Source organism: Anabrus simplex, chromosome 1, assembly GCF_040414725.1.
Source record: "Anabrus simplex isolate iqAnaSimp1 chromosome 1, ASM4041472v1, whole genome shotgun sequence".
Lineage (NCBI taxonomy): Eukaryota > Metazoa > Arthropoda > Insecta > Orthoptera > Tettigoniidae > Anabrus > Anabrus simplex.
The window spans coordinates 98,576,859-98,592,850 of NC_090265.1; the positions used below are offsets into that span (position 1 = coordinate 98,576,859).

The following is a 15,992-nucleotide window of genomic DNA, read 5'->3' on the forward strand; positions in this document are numbered from 1 at the left end:
GCCCCGTCTCTGACACTGTCAATAGGCCTACTCAACACCTGATCAGTGAAGATGGTAGCCTAAAGTTTAGCAAATTAAAGTCGTGACTAAATGGCTAAGTGGATAGAATGCTTGCCTTTGGACCGATAGCCCCGGTTCAGTTTTCAGAATCTAACCCCTCATACTGTTAATTCTCCTGGCTTCGGGAATGGGTGTTTATGACATCTCTGCCATTAATTTTATCCTCATTAAGTCACCACCAAGCCTATACAGATGTCATGCAACATTATTATTATTATTATTATTATTATTAAATAAAAATACTGAGTTTTACGGCGATCGTACCCATCGTTCACTGGTTTGGCTTCCTCACATCAGTGGTGGTGTCCAGCCCATGATCATGGGTTCGATTCCAACCAACAAAAGAGAAGACTAAACCTGAAAGATTGCATTTAATTTTTTTAGGTCTACCTATAAAAATTAGACTACATTACTCCTATAACAGCAATTTTTATTTTAACAGTTTTATCATGTATTTCCATCTATCCAATGAAGTGAAATCGACGAGAGAATGTTATTATCTGAGCGAAATTTCTACACCGAGCTCGATAGCTGCAGTCGCGACCAGTATCCAGTATTCGGGAGATAGTGGGTTCGAACCCCACTGTCGGCAGCCCTGAAGATGGTTTTCCGTTGTTTCCCATTTTCACACCAGGCAAATGCTGGGGCTGTCTCTTAATTATGGCCACTGACGCTTCCTTCCCATTCCTAGCCCTTTCCTGTCCCATCGTCGCCATAAGACCTATCTGTGTCGGTGCGACGTAATGCAACTTCAAAAAAAAAAGGTAGCCCTAGAAATTTCTACATAATCAGCTTCTTCCATTTTACTGTGGGGATGTCCATTTCTGCTAGTAGATTATGTATGGGGTGTAGTTGTTGGCGAAGCTTTTTCATACATATAACATCGAGCTCGATAGCTGCAGTCACTTAAGTGCGGCCAGTATCCAGTATTCGGGAGATAGTGGGTTCGAATCCCACTGACGGCAACCCTGAAGATGGTTTTCCGTCTTTTTCCATTTTCACACCAGGCAAATGCTGGGGCTGTACCTTAATTAAGGCCACGGCTGCTTCCTTCCCAGTCCTAGCCCTTTCCTGTCCCGTCGTCACCATAAGACCTATCTGTGTCGGTGTGACGTAAAGCCAATAGCAAAAAAAAAAAAAAAAAAACATACATATAACAGTGAGATTCTTTGTGATGTTACATGTGAAAATGAATGAAAATCTGCCACCTGTTTTCCAGTCATTGACCGGGTCAGGGATGTAATGAGTGAATCATATATAGGCTATTAGTACGATGGGGTCGCCACTCCCAAAGTGTTTTAGTAATGACTGATAGATGCTATGAAATGAGAATGGAGAGTGTTGCTGGAATGAACGATGACAGGGAAAACCGGAGTACCCGGAGAAAAACCTTTCCCGCCTCCGCCATGTCCAGCACAAATCTCACATGGAGTGACCGGGATTTGAACCACGGTATCCAGCGGTGAGAGGCCGACGCGCTGCCGTCTGAGCCACGGAGGCTACTGATGTTACATGTATCATGTTAAATTACCGTCATAGGTATGATATGCGTGTGTCCTGCTCGTTGGATGAATGGTCAACGTATTTGCCTTCAGAGGACCCCGGGCTCGATTCCCGGCCGGGTGAGATATTTTAACCGTGGATGGTTAATTTATATGGCTTGGGGGCTGGGTGTTTGTGTTTGTCCCCTCAAAATTCCTCTTCATATTCATAGAAAACATCACACTAATAACCACTACAAAAATTCGCATTTATGAATACATTCATCCCCACACGGTTGGCGCCAGGAAGGACATCCGGTCATAAAACAGGACCATATTAACATGTACGACACAGTTCGCACCCGTAACCCCACCAGTGTAAGAATAGTGGAAGAAGAAGAAGAAGGTACGTAATACTTTCGTGATAGCCAATAGCAGCAGTTGGGCTATTACGACCGCCATGTTTTTGTTTGGGGAAGCTTTTATTCCGTTCCCTGAAGGGGTACGACGGGCCTCTTAGAGGGTAACGCCCTCTCTCAACCAAGGAGACTTGAGGTGCGGAGAAGGGGTAGCGGCCGTGACCTATAAAAGTATCTGTACCGGTATTCTCCTTAGTGGAGGAGAATGGAAAACCACAGAAAACCATTTCAGGACAGCCGACTTTGGGGACCGCCCCTCTGTCTCCTGAATTAAGAGCTGTAAGGCTTGCCAAAACTAGCCGCTGTTAAGCCGATGCCTACTCTACTCGGTGTATTTTTTTCTACAGTACGGTCTGAGTCGTTGGAGTTGATCTTGTGACGTTATCTGAGCTATGTCGTACTAGATCTCTAAACTGTCTATTGTGGAAAGGGTACGGAAGTTTAATGCAAATGTAAAAGAAATATAATTAAAAGTAAAATCTTAATATTTGTTTACTGTAGTCCAAAGTACATATAAACCGTAATCGGTATTTGACTAAGAATCAGCATTGGCACTACACTCGTCTGTCTGTCTCTTCTATTTGTCGATTCGTTCCGAACTACGTGCTAGTTGGTAGATTTGTGGGTCGGTTATCAAGTGATTAGCTCAGGGGCTTGGCTGCTTGCTGTGGTGGTGGTGATTACTGTTTTAAGACGAAGTACAAATAGGCAAGCGTTCTCTATTTAACACTAATCTGAGAGGAAAATGAGAGGGAACCGACACTTCAAAAAATGAAGATATAGGCCAAAGGAATACAAGAGCCACGAAGGGCGGGAAAATGAAAGACTCCCTAGCCCTCGAATGCTCTAATGGTGTCGGGGTCGGAAAAGAACGAGAGTTGACCAAGTGAGATCGAACAGGACAGACAAAAATGAGGAGACTGGCACAAGTAAATGGAAGCAGTGCCAAGAGTCAAATAAGGACCCCGTGGCCGCTAACCCGCACTCCAAAGTTAAGAGCTCCGGGGCCTCTTATAGTCGCCTCTTACGACAGGCAGGGGATGCTGTGGGTGTTATTCTACCACACCCACCCAGAGGGGATTAGCTGCTTCTGTGGATCAGCGTTAGAGTATCAGCCTCCGGATCCCAAGATAGCGGGTTCAAACCCGGCAAAGGTAGTCGGATTTTTGAAGGGCGGAAAAAAGGCCATTCGACACTCCATGTCGTACGATGTCGGCATGTAAAAGATCTCTGGTAACACATTTGATGTTTACCCGACAAAATTAATTAAATCTCAGACATAGGCGCCCAAGAGAGTTTCGGTTTACTCGGTCTGCCATCTAGTGGGGGCCTAGAGTAAAACGGAACGTCGAAATTGACGAGCAGACAGCCAGATGGCGTCAAATTGAAATGTCTGCACACGGTAGCTGAGGCAATACGATTATTTATATATATAGCTGCTAGCTTCCCACATGGCTAGCTGAGGTTCGAGTCCTGGCAGATCATGGGTAGAAATTTTCAACTCGAAATTTGCGAGGAGTCAGGAAGTACATCCGGCTCTTAAAGTGCCGGCCAAAACTAAAATGAACGTGGATGGCTCCAGTGATCCAAAACTATATATATATTGTACCGGTTACGACCTGTACATAAGTATTTATTGAGCATAAGTTACGTTTATTTACCACGCGTAATGTTCCGAGCGCGCCTAGTTTGTTTACCAGCAGCGAGGACCAGCTAGCGAGTGTATGACGACTGTGAGCTGTGACGTAGCCACAGGGGCTAGCTAGACCGCCCGCTCGTCTCAACACGTGTTACCAGCCTTGACTGGTATTTTCTGGATTCCACGTCACTTGTTCTAGAGAGTTCGATGGAGAAAATTTTGAAATTTCTATAATAATGATGCTAGCGAATCGAGCGATATGTCGTCTTGTTTGGGATCACCTAAACGTCCCAATGCTCGAGTTTCAAGCAAATCCATCAAGGGATTCGGGAGATATTCAATCAAACCGTATTATGACGTAGACATCCCGGATTGAATAAAAGGAGGACCTACTGTAGCCTATACACACAGTCTCAGCTGAGTAGTCAGCGGGGACACTCTTGCTGCTACTATCATCGTGGAACTCTGTCATTATACAAGTGTGGGAAGACGATTCTTCCAAGTACTATAAAGTGGACTCATAAGACTTCGAGTGTTGTAGAAACTTTTCTTAGTGTATGGACTTGTATTATTTACGTGTCTTCGAAGCGGGAATTTTTCTAAGTGTTCGTGAAATGGACTTGTATTATTTACATGGGTTCGAGACCAGAATTCTTCTAAGTGTTCATTGAATGGACTTGTATTATTTACGTGCCTTCGAGACTGAAACTTTTCTAAGTGTTTGGACTTGTATTATTTACGTGTCTTCGAAGCTGGAATTTTGTAAGTGTTCGTGAAATAGACTTGTATTATTTACATGGGTTCGAGATCAGAATTCTTCTAAGTGTTCATTGAATGGACTTGTATTATTTACGTGCCTTCGAGACTGAAACTTTTCTAAGTGTTCACTAAATGGACTTATATTATTTACGCGTCTTCGAAGCTGGAATTTTTCTAAGTGTTCACTGAATGGACTTGTATTATTTTCATGTGTTCGAGACCAGAACTTTTCTACGTGATCATTGAATGGACTTGTATTATTTACGAGTATTCGAGATTGGAATTTTTCTAAGTGTTCGTGAAATGGACTTGTATTATGTACGTGGAATATTTGCGACTGTTGAGGAACTCATCCTTCTAATCGACAGTGATTGATTAACATTGCTAGTGATGAACTTTAACTTTCCAACGGCTTTAAACGAAGTTAGGATTTCACTTACATTTACTCAAAGAATTGTACATTTGTCAGTGTTGGTTTAAAAGACTTATAAATTTCGTCAGTGAATTTATTTATGTGGAAGGAATTGTGTTTTCGTCAGTGGTCACTCAAAGACTTTATGAATTTCACCAGTGATTAACTTTAAATATATTCAAACTTCCAAGTGAATGGACCTGTGTTTTCATTCGAGTTTAGGCAAAGACTCGCACCTTCGCCAGTAATGAACTTTGAGTTTAACTAAAATTTCACAAGAAGGGACTTGTATTTTTCGTTGTCAAAAGTTATTCAGGGACGAGGATTTTCCTAGTGATGAACTCTAAATTATTAATACCACTCATATCGTTTTAGGAGTGTTGGAAGTCTTGATGTACAATTATCAAGAACTCTGCTTATAAGTTGATCATCCAAGGTTTTCATGGACTCAGTGCTACTAGTGACCTTGGGAACATCAAACCTCTCAGTCTCGTTGGGCTGAGGTTGTACATGACTATCTACAACATCGCCTGGATCACCGGGGTTCAACCCGGGCCTCAGAGTTCGAGACATCTCTACTTGCCGTCAATCCAGACAGTCCAGCTGCCTCTGTCTGGAGTATCTGGAGTCCCTGGAATCCCCGGAGTCTTCTGGAACGTGCTTCAACCAGCTTGGCTTGGTGAGCTGGAGAACCCGAGCCATACTATTGGAATACGAGGAAGACAATCCATTTCTACTTAGAGGTGATGTGCAAATTCGTGACTTATTTGAATAAACTCTTGTGCAATCAGAGTCAAAGTTTTTCTGTAGATAGGACCCTACCTCCTGTACCGAGCTCTAGCTACAATTAATCCAGTTTTTCGCCCTGAGAACTATAGTCATGCTACTTTAAAATTTAATCCGGGAGTCGGGCTCTTTTACTGGTACAATATATATCTGGTATAAGCTAAAGAAAGTGAATTTGTGCTCACATAGGCAACTCAGCCTTAATAAGGGACGATCCAATTCACCCCCGCCCCCTGCCAGCAACAAGGGAGTGGACAGATAACCCACCCCTGATAATATCATTTAATTATACGATGTACTTGTTTTACAGGACACGAGAGCGGAAGAGAGCGGCCCGCACTCTAAAGTTTTAAATTTTAAATGTATATATGTACAAATTGTTGCAGAGACAAGTGTGTTCCAATAACACCGCATAGAGGGACATCGACAGGCGGAAGAAGATAGCCCCTTGCATTACGTAAGGCTTGGCTTTAATTCCCCCCTCTCCAAAAGGAGACTTGGCACCGGGGACTGCTGGCTTCTGGGCAATGGGACGAACCTATGGCCCAGAGCCCAGACGCTACCAGACCCGAGCCGCACCAGGCAGTGACAAGAAGGACTGATCCCCTCAATAACAGAAAATGGCAAGGAAATGGTTATGTTTGCATGACGCATAATCCTAACTAACACAACCTCTCGTCTATCTCCAGCCCACATCCTTGCATGTGCTATCAAAAGAAGTCAGGTTTTACATGTAGACTCTTTCTTCTTTCTGCCTATGTGGTTTTTCTCTGACCCTTCAACACCATACTTCAACACCATATACCTAACACAATCCCGCCTGGTAACGTGTCTGATATGGAAACAGGCAGATACTCCTTGTATCACTTCCCACTCTACCCAGCTATCTCTTTTCTACTTAGAAATTAATAGCATGTCGAAGGCCATGTAGATTGAGTCGATGGTCACGGCGGGGGAGCGGGCTACGGGGGCCCCCCGTAAAAAAAATGTGCTCAAATTTTATCTCATCACGTGAACTCTGGCGAGACCTAGTGATTGCAGTAACTGGAGTATGATGATGCTAGTACTGGTAATGTCATTCCTTATGCATCCAATCCTGTGATGAATTGGGCGAAAATGTCACTGATAGGGTCGGCTGGAGCATGCACTTCAGTGGGTCTGACAGACTGGTATATGATAGACTAATAGCAATTTTCGGCTCAGTGTGTAAAGCGACAGGAAACTACCTCACTCCTCATTTCCCTTGTACGCCTCTTCAGTGACGTTTATGTCATCAATGACAGCTAATGACCTAACTGTTGAGAATCCAACCAGACTTCGGGCTGCGTACTTACTCAACATATGAGGACCGTTCCAAAAGGAACGAGCCGGAGGCTATAAAATAAAAACCACTGAAAGGATCGTAACGCAATTGACTGTGCAAGAAGCTGCGGTCCTTCTGAGAGTACTGAGGTCCTAAACTCGCCGCTGTAGGGACTTGGGTGCACACCACTTGACGGCAGAGCGAGCACTCACACCCGTTGATCGTCCACTGCACCCAGTCGTGCTGATAACAGTGAAATGGAGGCTTCTAAAGAAGGGCAAAAGGGTGTAGAGCGTTTCCTGACGGCAGAAGAAATGAGGGAAACGGGAATTCATCGAAGAATGGCACAAATGTACGGAGAAAACTACATGTCCATTGCAAGTGCCAAGACGTGGCACAAGCGATTCAGGGAAAGACGAATGTCGTTGGCCGATGTTGCATGATCTGGAACGCCACACCGCATTACTGATACCATTGTCCAGCAGGGGGATGCCCTCATTATGCAAGACAGGCGAGTTACGCTAGCAGCCATTGCCGCAGAGGTTGGAGTGAGCGTCGGAAGTGTTCACGCCATCATTAAGGACAGATTGAAATTGCTCTAAAAGTGCACCCAATGGGTGCCTCACAGTATTCAACGAGCACAGGAAGCGTGTTGAATGGACTTCTCTCTTGAACATCTGCTGCGCGGTGCTAAGGAAGGGGATGAGTTCCTGTCACGAGTGGTCGCTGGAGACGAGACATGGTGTCATCACTTCGGAACTGAGTCAAACCTACAAAGTCTCCAGTGGAAGCATGCAGGGTCGCCACGACCCAAAAGATCCAAGGTGGGCTAAAGAAGGCTCTGAGAGGCAAACGATTTACCTCGAACGACGACGTCAAGTAGTACGTTCGGAACTGGTTCACAGCGCAGCCTCAGGAATTTAACGAGACAGCCATTTTCCGCCTTGTGTCGCAGTGGGACAAGTGCCTCAACAGTAGTGGGCAATACTTTTGAAATAACGGTACAGGTTTTCATTTTATAGCGTCCGGCTCGTTTCTTTTTTAATGGCCCCGATACATACTTATATACACACATACATACAAGTGAACCCTTCTCCTAACCCATCCTCATCGCATTTTGTTCATAAGAAATTTTAGATTGAGATCTAAGCTGTGGAGGTACCTTCGCTGCTAACAGAGTCCAATGTGTAACACAGATGGTATAAGGAATGACAGGCTAACCTCAATGTAGACTTGTCCTTGGTATGTGAAGTTGCTGTCCGGATATCCAATAAAAGGTAAAATTTCCAGGTCGTACTGCGTTGGCCATAAGGAGCGTGGAAGCCTGTAGTTAGGGTGGTTTACTCGGTTGACGTAGCTAGGCGCTATTGTCCTTACTGTCAGAACTACCAACAGCACACATGTGATTTGCATGGCTGCACACCAAGACCTGAAAACAAATTAGAAGTAATTTACATTGACAGATATAGATTTTATACTACTATTTTATCTTTCAGGTTTCAGTCAACTAGCCATAGCTAACACTATGGGCTGAAAATGCTTAAGTAGTGTGTCGAATTGTATATGATGATGATGATGCTGGATTTAGAATGTTAAACCTCGGACTTTTGTAATATTTTCTTTCCATGGAATTGCTTGTTGTACTTTTGTTGTTGTAGTTTTCTGTTTTTGTTGTTGGGTAAGTGGCCATTGCTCCCGGGATATTTTCCAATTGCGATGCATTTGTTAATAATAATAATAATAATAATAATAATAATAATAATAATAATAATAATAATAATAATAATAATATTAATGATTTCATTTTTTGCTGTTGAAAAATTAAGTGCAGAGTGTCTAGCCATCATCTGTTAGGACTCCCCTATTTCTTCTGTTCTATACAAGTGGGGCTGATAAACCTCTTGCCCCATATAACGAAATTAACTTCAACCTGTTCAGTGGAACGGGGTTGTGGTGGTGATTATTGTTTTAAGGGGAACTACTGTACAACTGGGTGAGCAACTGCTCTTAAATTATAACTAACGAAAGGGAAAATGGAAGAAGACCGGTGTTTCGAAAAGTGAAAATATTGGCAAAATAAATGGAAGGGCTAAGGTGGTCATAAAAACAAAGCCTTCCTAGGTCTCGCAAATCTAATATTGCCGAGCTCGGAAGAGAATATGAGTTGACCGAGGAAGGTCGGATAGTGATGATGGATTTGAGGAGATTGGCACAAGCAGAAACAATGCCAGACTCAGTTGTAGTCCTACAGAGAAGTTTTGTAGATAAGCTCCTCTGTTGTCACCAGTCCATTGACTGGTTTGATGCAGCTCTTGAACCCCATCCTATCCTGTGCTAACCTTTCCATTTCTACGTAACTAGTACATCCTGCATCTACTTTAATCTGTTTGCCATATTCATGCCTTGCTCTATCGCTGTTGCCGTCTACACTTTTCAAAAAAAAAAAAAACACTAACTGAACAAGTCCTGTTGTCTTCAGATGTGTTCTATCATTCTATCTCTTCTTTTGAACAAATTTCGCCATATTGTTCTCCTCTCACCAATTTAATTCAGTACCCCTTCATTTTCGTGATTCGATCTACCCATCTCGTATTCAGCACTCTTCTGTAACACCACATTTCAAAAACTCCCATTTTCTTTCTTTCTGAGCTAGATATTGTCCATGTTTCACTTCCATACATTGCCACGCTGCAGGTAAAAATACTACTACTACTACTACTACTACTACGACTAATAGTACGGTCTCAGTTACTGTGTACAGACATTTTAATAATAATGATGTTATTGGCTTAACGTCCCACTAACTACCTTTACGGTTTTCAGAGGCACCGAGGTGCCGGAATTTAGTCCCGCAGGAGTTCCTGTACGTACCAGTAAATCTACTGACACGAGGCTGATGTATTTGAACAGAAATTTGGTCTGGCATGGTTAAGGCTGCCAGCTCATGCATTTCGACTTTCCATTTTACTCGATCGGGTAGCAGAGGAAATAGATCTCCCTTTTGGGTGATCTATGGCTGAATTTTATTTTTTGTCGGTCGAACACCAAGTGTGTCATCAGGGATCTTTTTTTTACATGCCAACATCGTACGACATGGAGTGTCGAATATACATTTTCGCGGCCTTCAAAAATCCGACTCAACCTCTGCCGGGTTTGAATCTGCGATTTTGGGATCAAGAGGCTGATACTCGGTCACTGATCTACAGAGGGAACTATCTTCTCTAAAACATTCACGTTATATGGCACTTTTATGTAAGCCATGCAAAAAACTTCATTCAACGTGTTCATTTCGAATTTGGTCCTTGTTTATTCATTTTAAATATCTATAATCAGATCAGTGGCGGCTCGTGCTGAATAATGTTGGTGGTTCTGCTCTGTGACGCCGAGTCCATTGCAGTAAGTGTAATAGACAAATCTAAATTCGTATTGCACAAGGAAAATGTCAGCTGAGCTCGTGTGAATCCTTCCTCCAACCCCGCGGAAACGCTTTACTCCATGTCCTATCAGTGCGAAGTTCTCGAAAATGTACCGAAACAATACAGGTAGACGTTCATCTCAGTTTGTAAGACCCGATTTCAAGGGACATCGACAATATAAATAACTGATTTGTACAAAAAATACAGTTCCTCTTCCGCTTATCGAAAAAATGTTGACCTATCGACTCATTCATATTTAAAGGCTCCGAGACCTGCATACATCTTTGGCATCCGGCTTTCTTAATGGAGGGGGAACATCATCTAATGGCACTAGCGTTTCTGTTTTCATTTTCATGACTACCTAATTCGGAAGAATTCACTGCCATTACGGAGAAACATAGTCATGATTACTGTATATGCTTGTAGGCCTAAGAACTCGCTCATTCACTTCATACGAGGGTATGTTTTCGGTCGTTGGATAGAATTTTGCTGAAGTCCTGGTCATTTACACCAAAGACAGAAAAATATACATACCCCCAATCATAAGGTACGTTGTTTGAAGACTTAACATGGACAGTAAATTGATTTTGTGTTACTTAATCACAACCATCCTCTTTTATCACGCATTTATCCTGTATTTAAGCTATTTGGGCTTTCTTTCTACTGAACAGAAGCATCACAACTGTACTGTAGTATCTGAGGATGTTGACATGTAAGAATTTTAAACCATATCAATATCCACACAGTTTTATAAGTTCTCTATTTACACTAAGGAGTACACTGGAGGGAGCTTTTCCCAAACAGCTGAGATTATAACATGCTCGCTCGCTGCAGAGATTCTCTCACGGACGGTGGTGCTGTCTAGTGTATTATTTACTAACTCTATGGTCACGGGAATAGGTCAGACGTACTGCAAGGCGTGCAGTTCATACAGAACCTTATGGACGACCCCAGGGGGGTGACACTTCATAGGGAGCGTCCGAAGAAGTTCTGAGATGGGCCAATCGATCTCTGCCAACTAATGAAAACTAAAATTCTCTTTCAGAGGGTTAATTCAGAAGGCAGAAGTTGGCATTGCACATTCAGTTGCGTGGTACAGCAAATTCATAACACAACACCGTTATCGTTGCGCGCGAAGGTACCTTAGTCGTACGGTATGTAATAGTGTTTGTTAGACGAAAATTTGTCGAGATTCTTTCGCATTGAACGAGATTTTTGATCCAGTTTTTTGAGAGTACGGTGTGAAATTATAACTATGCGCGTTCTTAGTGTGAACATACTTCACATTGAACTACCTAACTGTTGCGAGTAAACGTCTGTGTGATTGTGCTTCTTACCTGCTGTTTGGAATAAATAAATTCAAAATATAAACTGTGTGCATTATGCTGTGTTTTACCTTCATCTTTTCCTTCTCGTGTTTTCCATTCCCATACATAAAAGTCGTGGGAACTGTTCAACGAAAGAATGAGGTTATGTTAGATCGTGATTTGGGCAAGTATGGGCGTTTTGGGGTTTTATATGAATTGCATTAACATTTTCAGTAATCAATGTTGAATTTATCACTTAATAGATGTAAATTTACATTAAAGTGCGAACGGTGAAACAACGATACAAGCTAGCGTTATAACAGTATTGCCAACATACAAATACGGTAATTGCAATTTACTTTTCAAGTAAAAGACACGAGAGAAGCTTTAGATACAACTTTCCTACCGAAATACAATCATTATCTCTATCACAATTAAAATTTTAACAAAGTAGCAACTATCACCATCGTGCTTACTACGAGGTACTATCGAGGGATTTATTTCCTTATATTGGCAGAGAGAAAGTGGCCACTGTAGCTTCCATGACCTGTTTTCTCAGCCAACTTGATTACACAGGAGTGACGGATCTATTTCTCTTATATGATCCTTGGGCGACCCTTAGCCACCCATCGGTTGAAAGCTGTAGTTAAGTGTGCTCGCGTAATGTTCTGTCGGTTCTGTCGTTCACAGTTCTAAACAGGGTTGCCAGATCATCAGTAGCTGTATAGGTATCGATCTTTGGCTCGACATAAACAATCAATATGAAGGATGGGATCGCTAATCGCTATGTATTACTGTATATCTTTCATTGTGGTGGTTCTGCAGCTCTGCAGATCGTATTATGGAGCTGCGCCTGAATCAGATAGAACCATCATTGCTCATTGTCCCCAACATGTGCAATGCATCCAGGGTTGACTCCCGCATGGCAAAGGTAGAATGATTTCTGAACGATTGAAGGTTAATTTCACATGAACCGGGCGAGTTGGCCGTGCGGGTTCGAACGCCAATGTCGGAAGCCCTGAAGATAGTTTTCCGTGGTTTCCCACTTTCACATCAGACAAATGCTAGACCTGTACCTTAATGAAGGCCACGGCCGCTTCCTTCCCACTCACAACCCTTTCCTATCCCATCGTCACAACCATAAAACCTATTTGTGTCGGTGTGACGTAAAGCAAAATGAAAAAAATAACCCACATGGAAACTATCTCCTCCATAAAGAATATAACAGTAGAACGAAAATGAGTAAAATCAAATCAGTCACTACTGATATGCATTTAGGGCCGATGGCCTTAGATGTTAGGCCCTTTTAAACAACAAGCATCATCATGATTTGCATTTAGGGCAGTCGCCCAGGTGGCAGATTCCCTATCTATTGTTTTCCTATCCTTTTCTTAAATGATTTGAAAGACAATGAAAATCTATTGAACATCTCCCTTGGTAAGGTATTCCAATCCTTAATTCCTCTCCCTATAAACGAATATTTGAATTCCAAATTTATCTTCATATTGTCCAACTTTAATATACTCATTATTTAGGCATCCACGGAGAGCATACTGTTCAAGAACCTGAAACACTAAGTCTAATTTTCTTTCTCCTACCTGGCATTTTACCTTATAACTTAACACAAAGAACTTCCGTCCTAATGCACGTGATGTGCAATAGCAACTTCTGGCTCAGTGAGGAAAGCAACGGGAAACTACCTCACTCCTCATTTCCCTAGTACGCCTCTTCAGCGACACCTAGGCCATCTATGGCAGCTAATGGTGAACCTGTTGAGGATCCAACCAGCCTTCGGGCTGAATACCCAACATACGTACTAGTGCACGCATGCACAGAAATGGTGTCCCGATATAAAAAGTCAACATTGCCCCACTCAAGTACTGAAAAGGTGGGGAGGGAGTGAAGGGGTAGTGTTGAAGGCCACTCCAGCCCCGAAAAGGAGGGAAAAGGAGTGAGCGAGTAGTGCCGAAGGCACGTTGTGTATCGCTATATATCCACCACTGTTCCCATTGCAATCACAACCGTCTTTTAGTGAGCTGTCTACTTGCAGCAATTCCTTAAGTGAGGAGATTGGCGGAAGGGCGGGCGGGGGGGGCGCAGCCATTGTTTGTTTACATCGGGGCACCATTTCTGTGCATGCGTGTGCCTTTGTTCACGCGAATTACACCTTCTTCTATCGCTTATCGCACCCACCTGTAGGGTCGCAGGTGCGAACTGTGTCGCACATGTGGATTTGGCCCTGCTTTACGGCCGGATGCCCTTCCCGACGCCAACTCTATGTGAAGGGATGTAGTAAATGTTGCGTATTTCTGTGGTAATTGATGGTATGGTGTTTTGTAAAGAAAGGAATAGAATTAAGTAATTTAATAGATATATAGGCCTACTTACCAGAAATTGTAATAGGAGTTGAATCATGGCTGAGAAATAATATACTGGATAGAGAAATTTTCTTACGGAACTGGTGTGTATACTGTTGAGATAAGATAGGATTGGAAGGAGGGGAGAGTATTCATTCCGGTGAAAGAAGAATTCGTAAGTTACGAAAAAGTTAATGTTGACAAACATGAAATTCTAAGTGTAAGGCTCATCTCTAAAGATAATAGGCAACTTGTGTTAATATAAGGGAAGATCTTCATTGGGGTAATACCGTAATGGGATTGTAAATAAAAGGTACAGATCTCTGCACAAGGTTATGTGGGTATTTAGGGGTTGTAGTAAGGATGTTAAAAGCCGGCCCCGTGGTGTAGGGGTAGCGTGCCTGCCTCTTACCCGGAGGCCCCGGGTTCGATTCTGGCCAGATCAGGGATTTTTATCTGGACCTGAGAGCTGGTTTGAGGTCCACTCAGCCTACGTGATTAGAATTGAGTGGCTATCTGACGGTGAGATAGCGGCCCCGGTCTAGAAAGCCAAGAATACCGGCGGAGAGGATTCGTCGTGCTGACCACTCGACACCTCGTACTCTGCAGGCCTTCGGGCTGAGCAGCAGTCGCTTGGTAGACCAAGGCCCTTCAAGGGCTGTAGTGCTTTGGGGTTCGGTTTGATTAGTAAAGATGTAAAGGTGAGGGCATATACGTCTCTAGCAAGACCCCAAATAGAGTATGTTTCCAATGTATGGGACCCTCACCAGGATTACTTGATTCAAGAACTGGAAAAAATCTAAAGGAAAGCAGCTCGATTTGTTCTGGGTGATTTCCGACAAAAGAGTAGCGTTAAAAAAATGTTGCAAAGTTTGGGCTGGGGGGACTTGGGAGAAATTAGACGAGCTGCTCGACTAAGTGGTATATTCCGAGCTGTCAGTGGAGAGATAATAATAATAATAATAATAATAATAATAGAGGAGAGATGGTGTGGAATGACTTTGGTAGACGAATAAGTTTGAGTGGTGTCTTTAGAAGTAGGAGAGATCGCAATATGAAGATAAAGTTGGAATTCAAGAGGAAAGATTGGGACAAATATTCCTTTATAGGAAGGGGAGTTAGGGATTGGAATAACTTACAAAGGGGGATGTTCAATAAATTTCCAATTTCTTTGCAGTTATTTAAGAAAAGGCTAGGAAAACAACAAATAGAGAATATGCCACCTGAGCGACTTCCCTAAATGCAGATCATTAGTGACTGATTGATTCGATTAATTGTGTATGAACAGGAGTGTGTTGGGATAAACACAAATATATAGTCCCCGATTCAAAAGAATTAACCAGACGGAATTTGAATCCACAATCCGGCTTGAAATCGAACCCAGGACCTTCTAGATTATAGCTCCAAGTGCTAATCACAATGTGAATCATGTATTATCAGACTGGGAAAGACGTTCTCGCAGAAAGGAAAAATACTTTTGGTTTTTGTGTGTTAAAATATTTTTTTATGATGGCAGACCAAGACAAGGAAGTAGCAGAATAAGAAGGAGGAGATGGATGAGAAACGAACAAAAGGAATAAAAATGAGGTTTTGAGTATCGGGATACGACGTCAAGTTTTCTTTAACTTGAATATGTCGTGTAAATGGAGAAAGCTCAAATAAAGGCAGTATTTTTAATGAGGTAGGTAGTATTTTCAATCATCTGTCTGTAATTTCAATATCATAGTGTTACTTTTGTTGTCATTTGAATACACATTTGTTACAATAAATGAAAAAGACAGTTTTTATATTATAATGTTATTCCTGAAACAAGGTCACTAAGTGAATATCGCAGGTACACTCGAACGTCTTGTTTGGGCGATGACGGTAGGGCAGGTAAGCAGTGCGTTCAGTCGTCTCATCACCCTGTTTGTCACGGATTGATAAGTCTTTGGTGTTCCTGTACTTTGGACTGAATATCGATATTTTAATTTGGCGTATGTGTGTGTTCATTGGATTAAATGCAAGATGGAGTCGGTGTTGTACTGTTACGAGTGCTGTTATTCAACGCTCC

At 42.5% G+C, this 15,992-nt stretch overlaps 1 protein-coding gene across 1 annotated transcript in view; it reads right to left on the reverse strand.

Annotated features, from left to right (window-relative positions):
- LOC136857314 (aminopeptidase N-like) overlaps window positions 1-9,182 on the reverse strand; it is a 195,231-nt gene extending 186,049 nt beyond the window's left edge. Inside the window, exons 1-2 of the mRNA XM_068231070.1 lie at window positions 9,109-9,182; window positions 8,081-8,288 (exon numbers count right to left, since the gene is read on the reverse strand). Coding sequence (XP_068087171.1) covers window positions 8,081-8,288; window positions 9,109-9,182 — 282 coding nt within the window. The remainder of the gene's footprint in view (window positions 1-8,080; window positions 8,289-9,108) is intronic.
- Window positions 9,183-15,992: the final 6,810 nt, after the last annotated feature.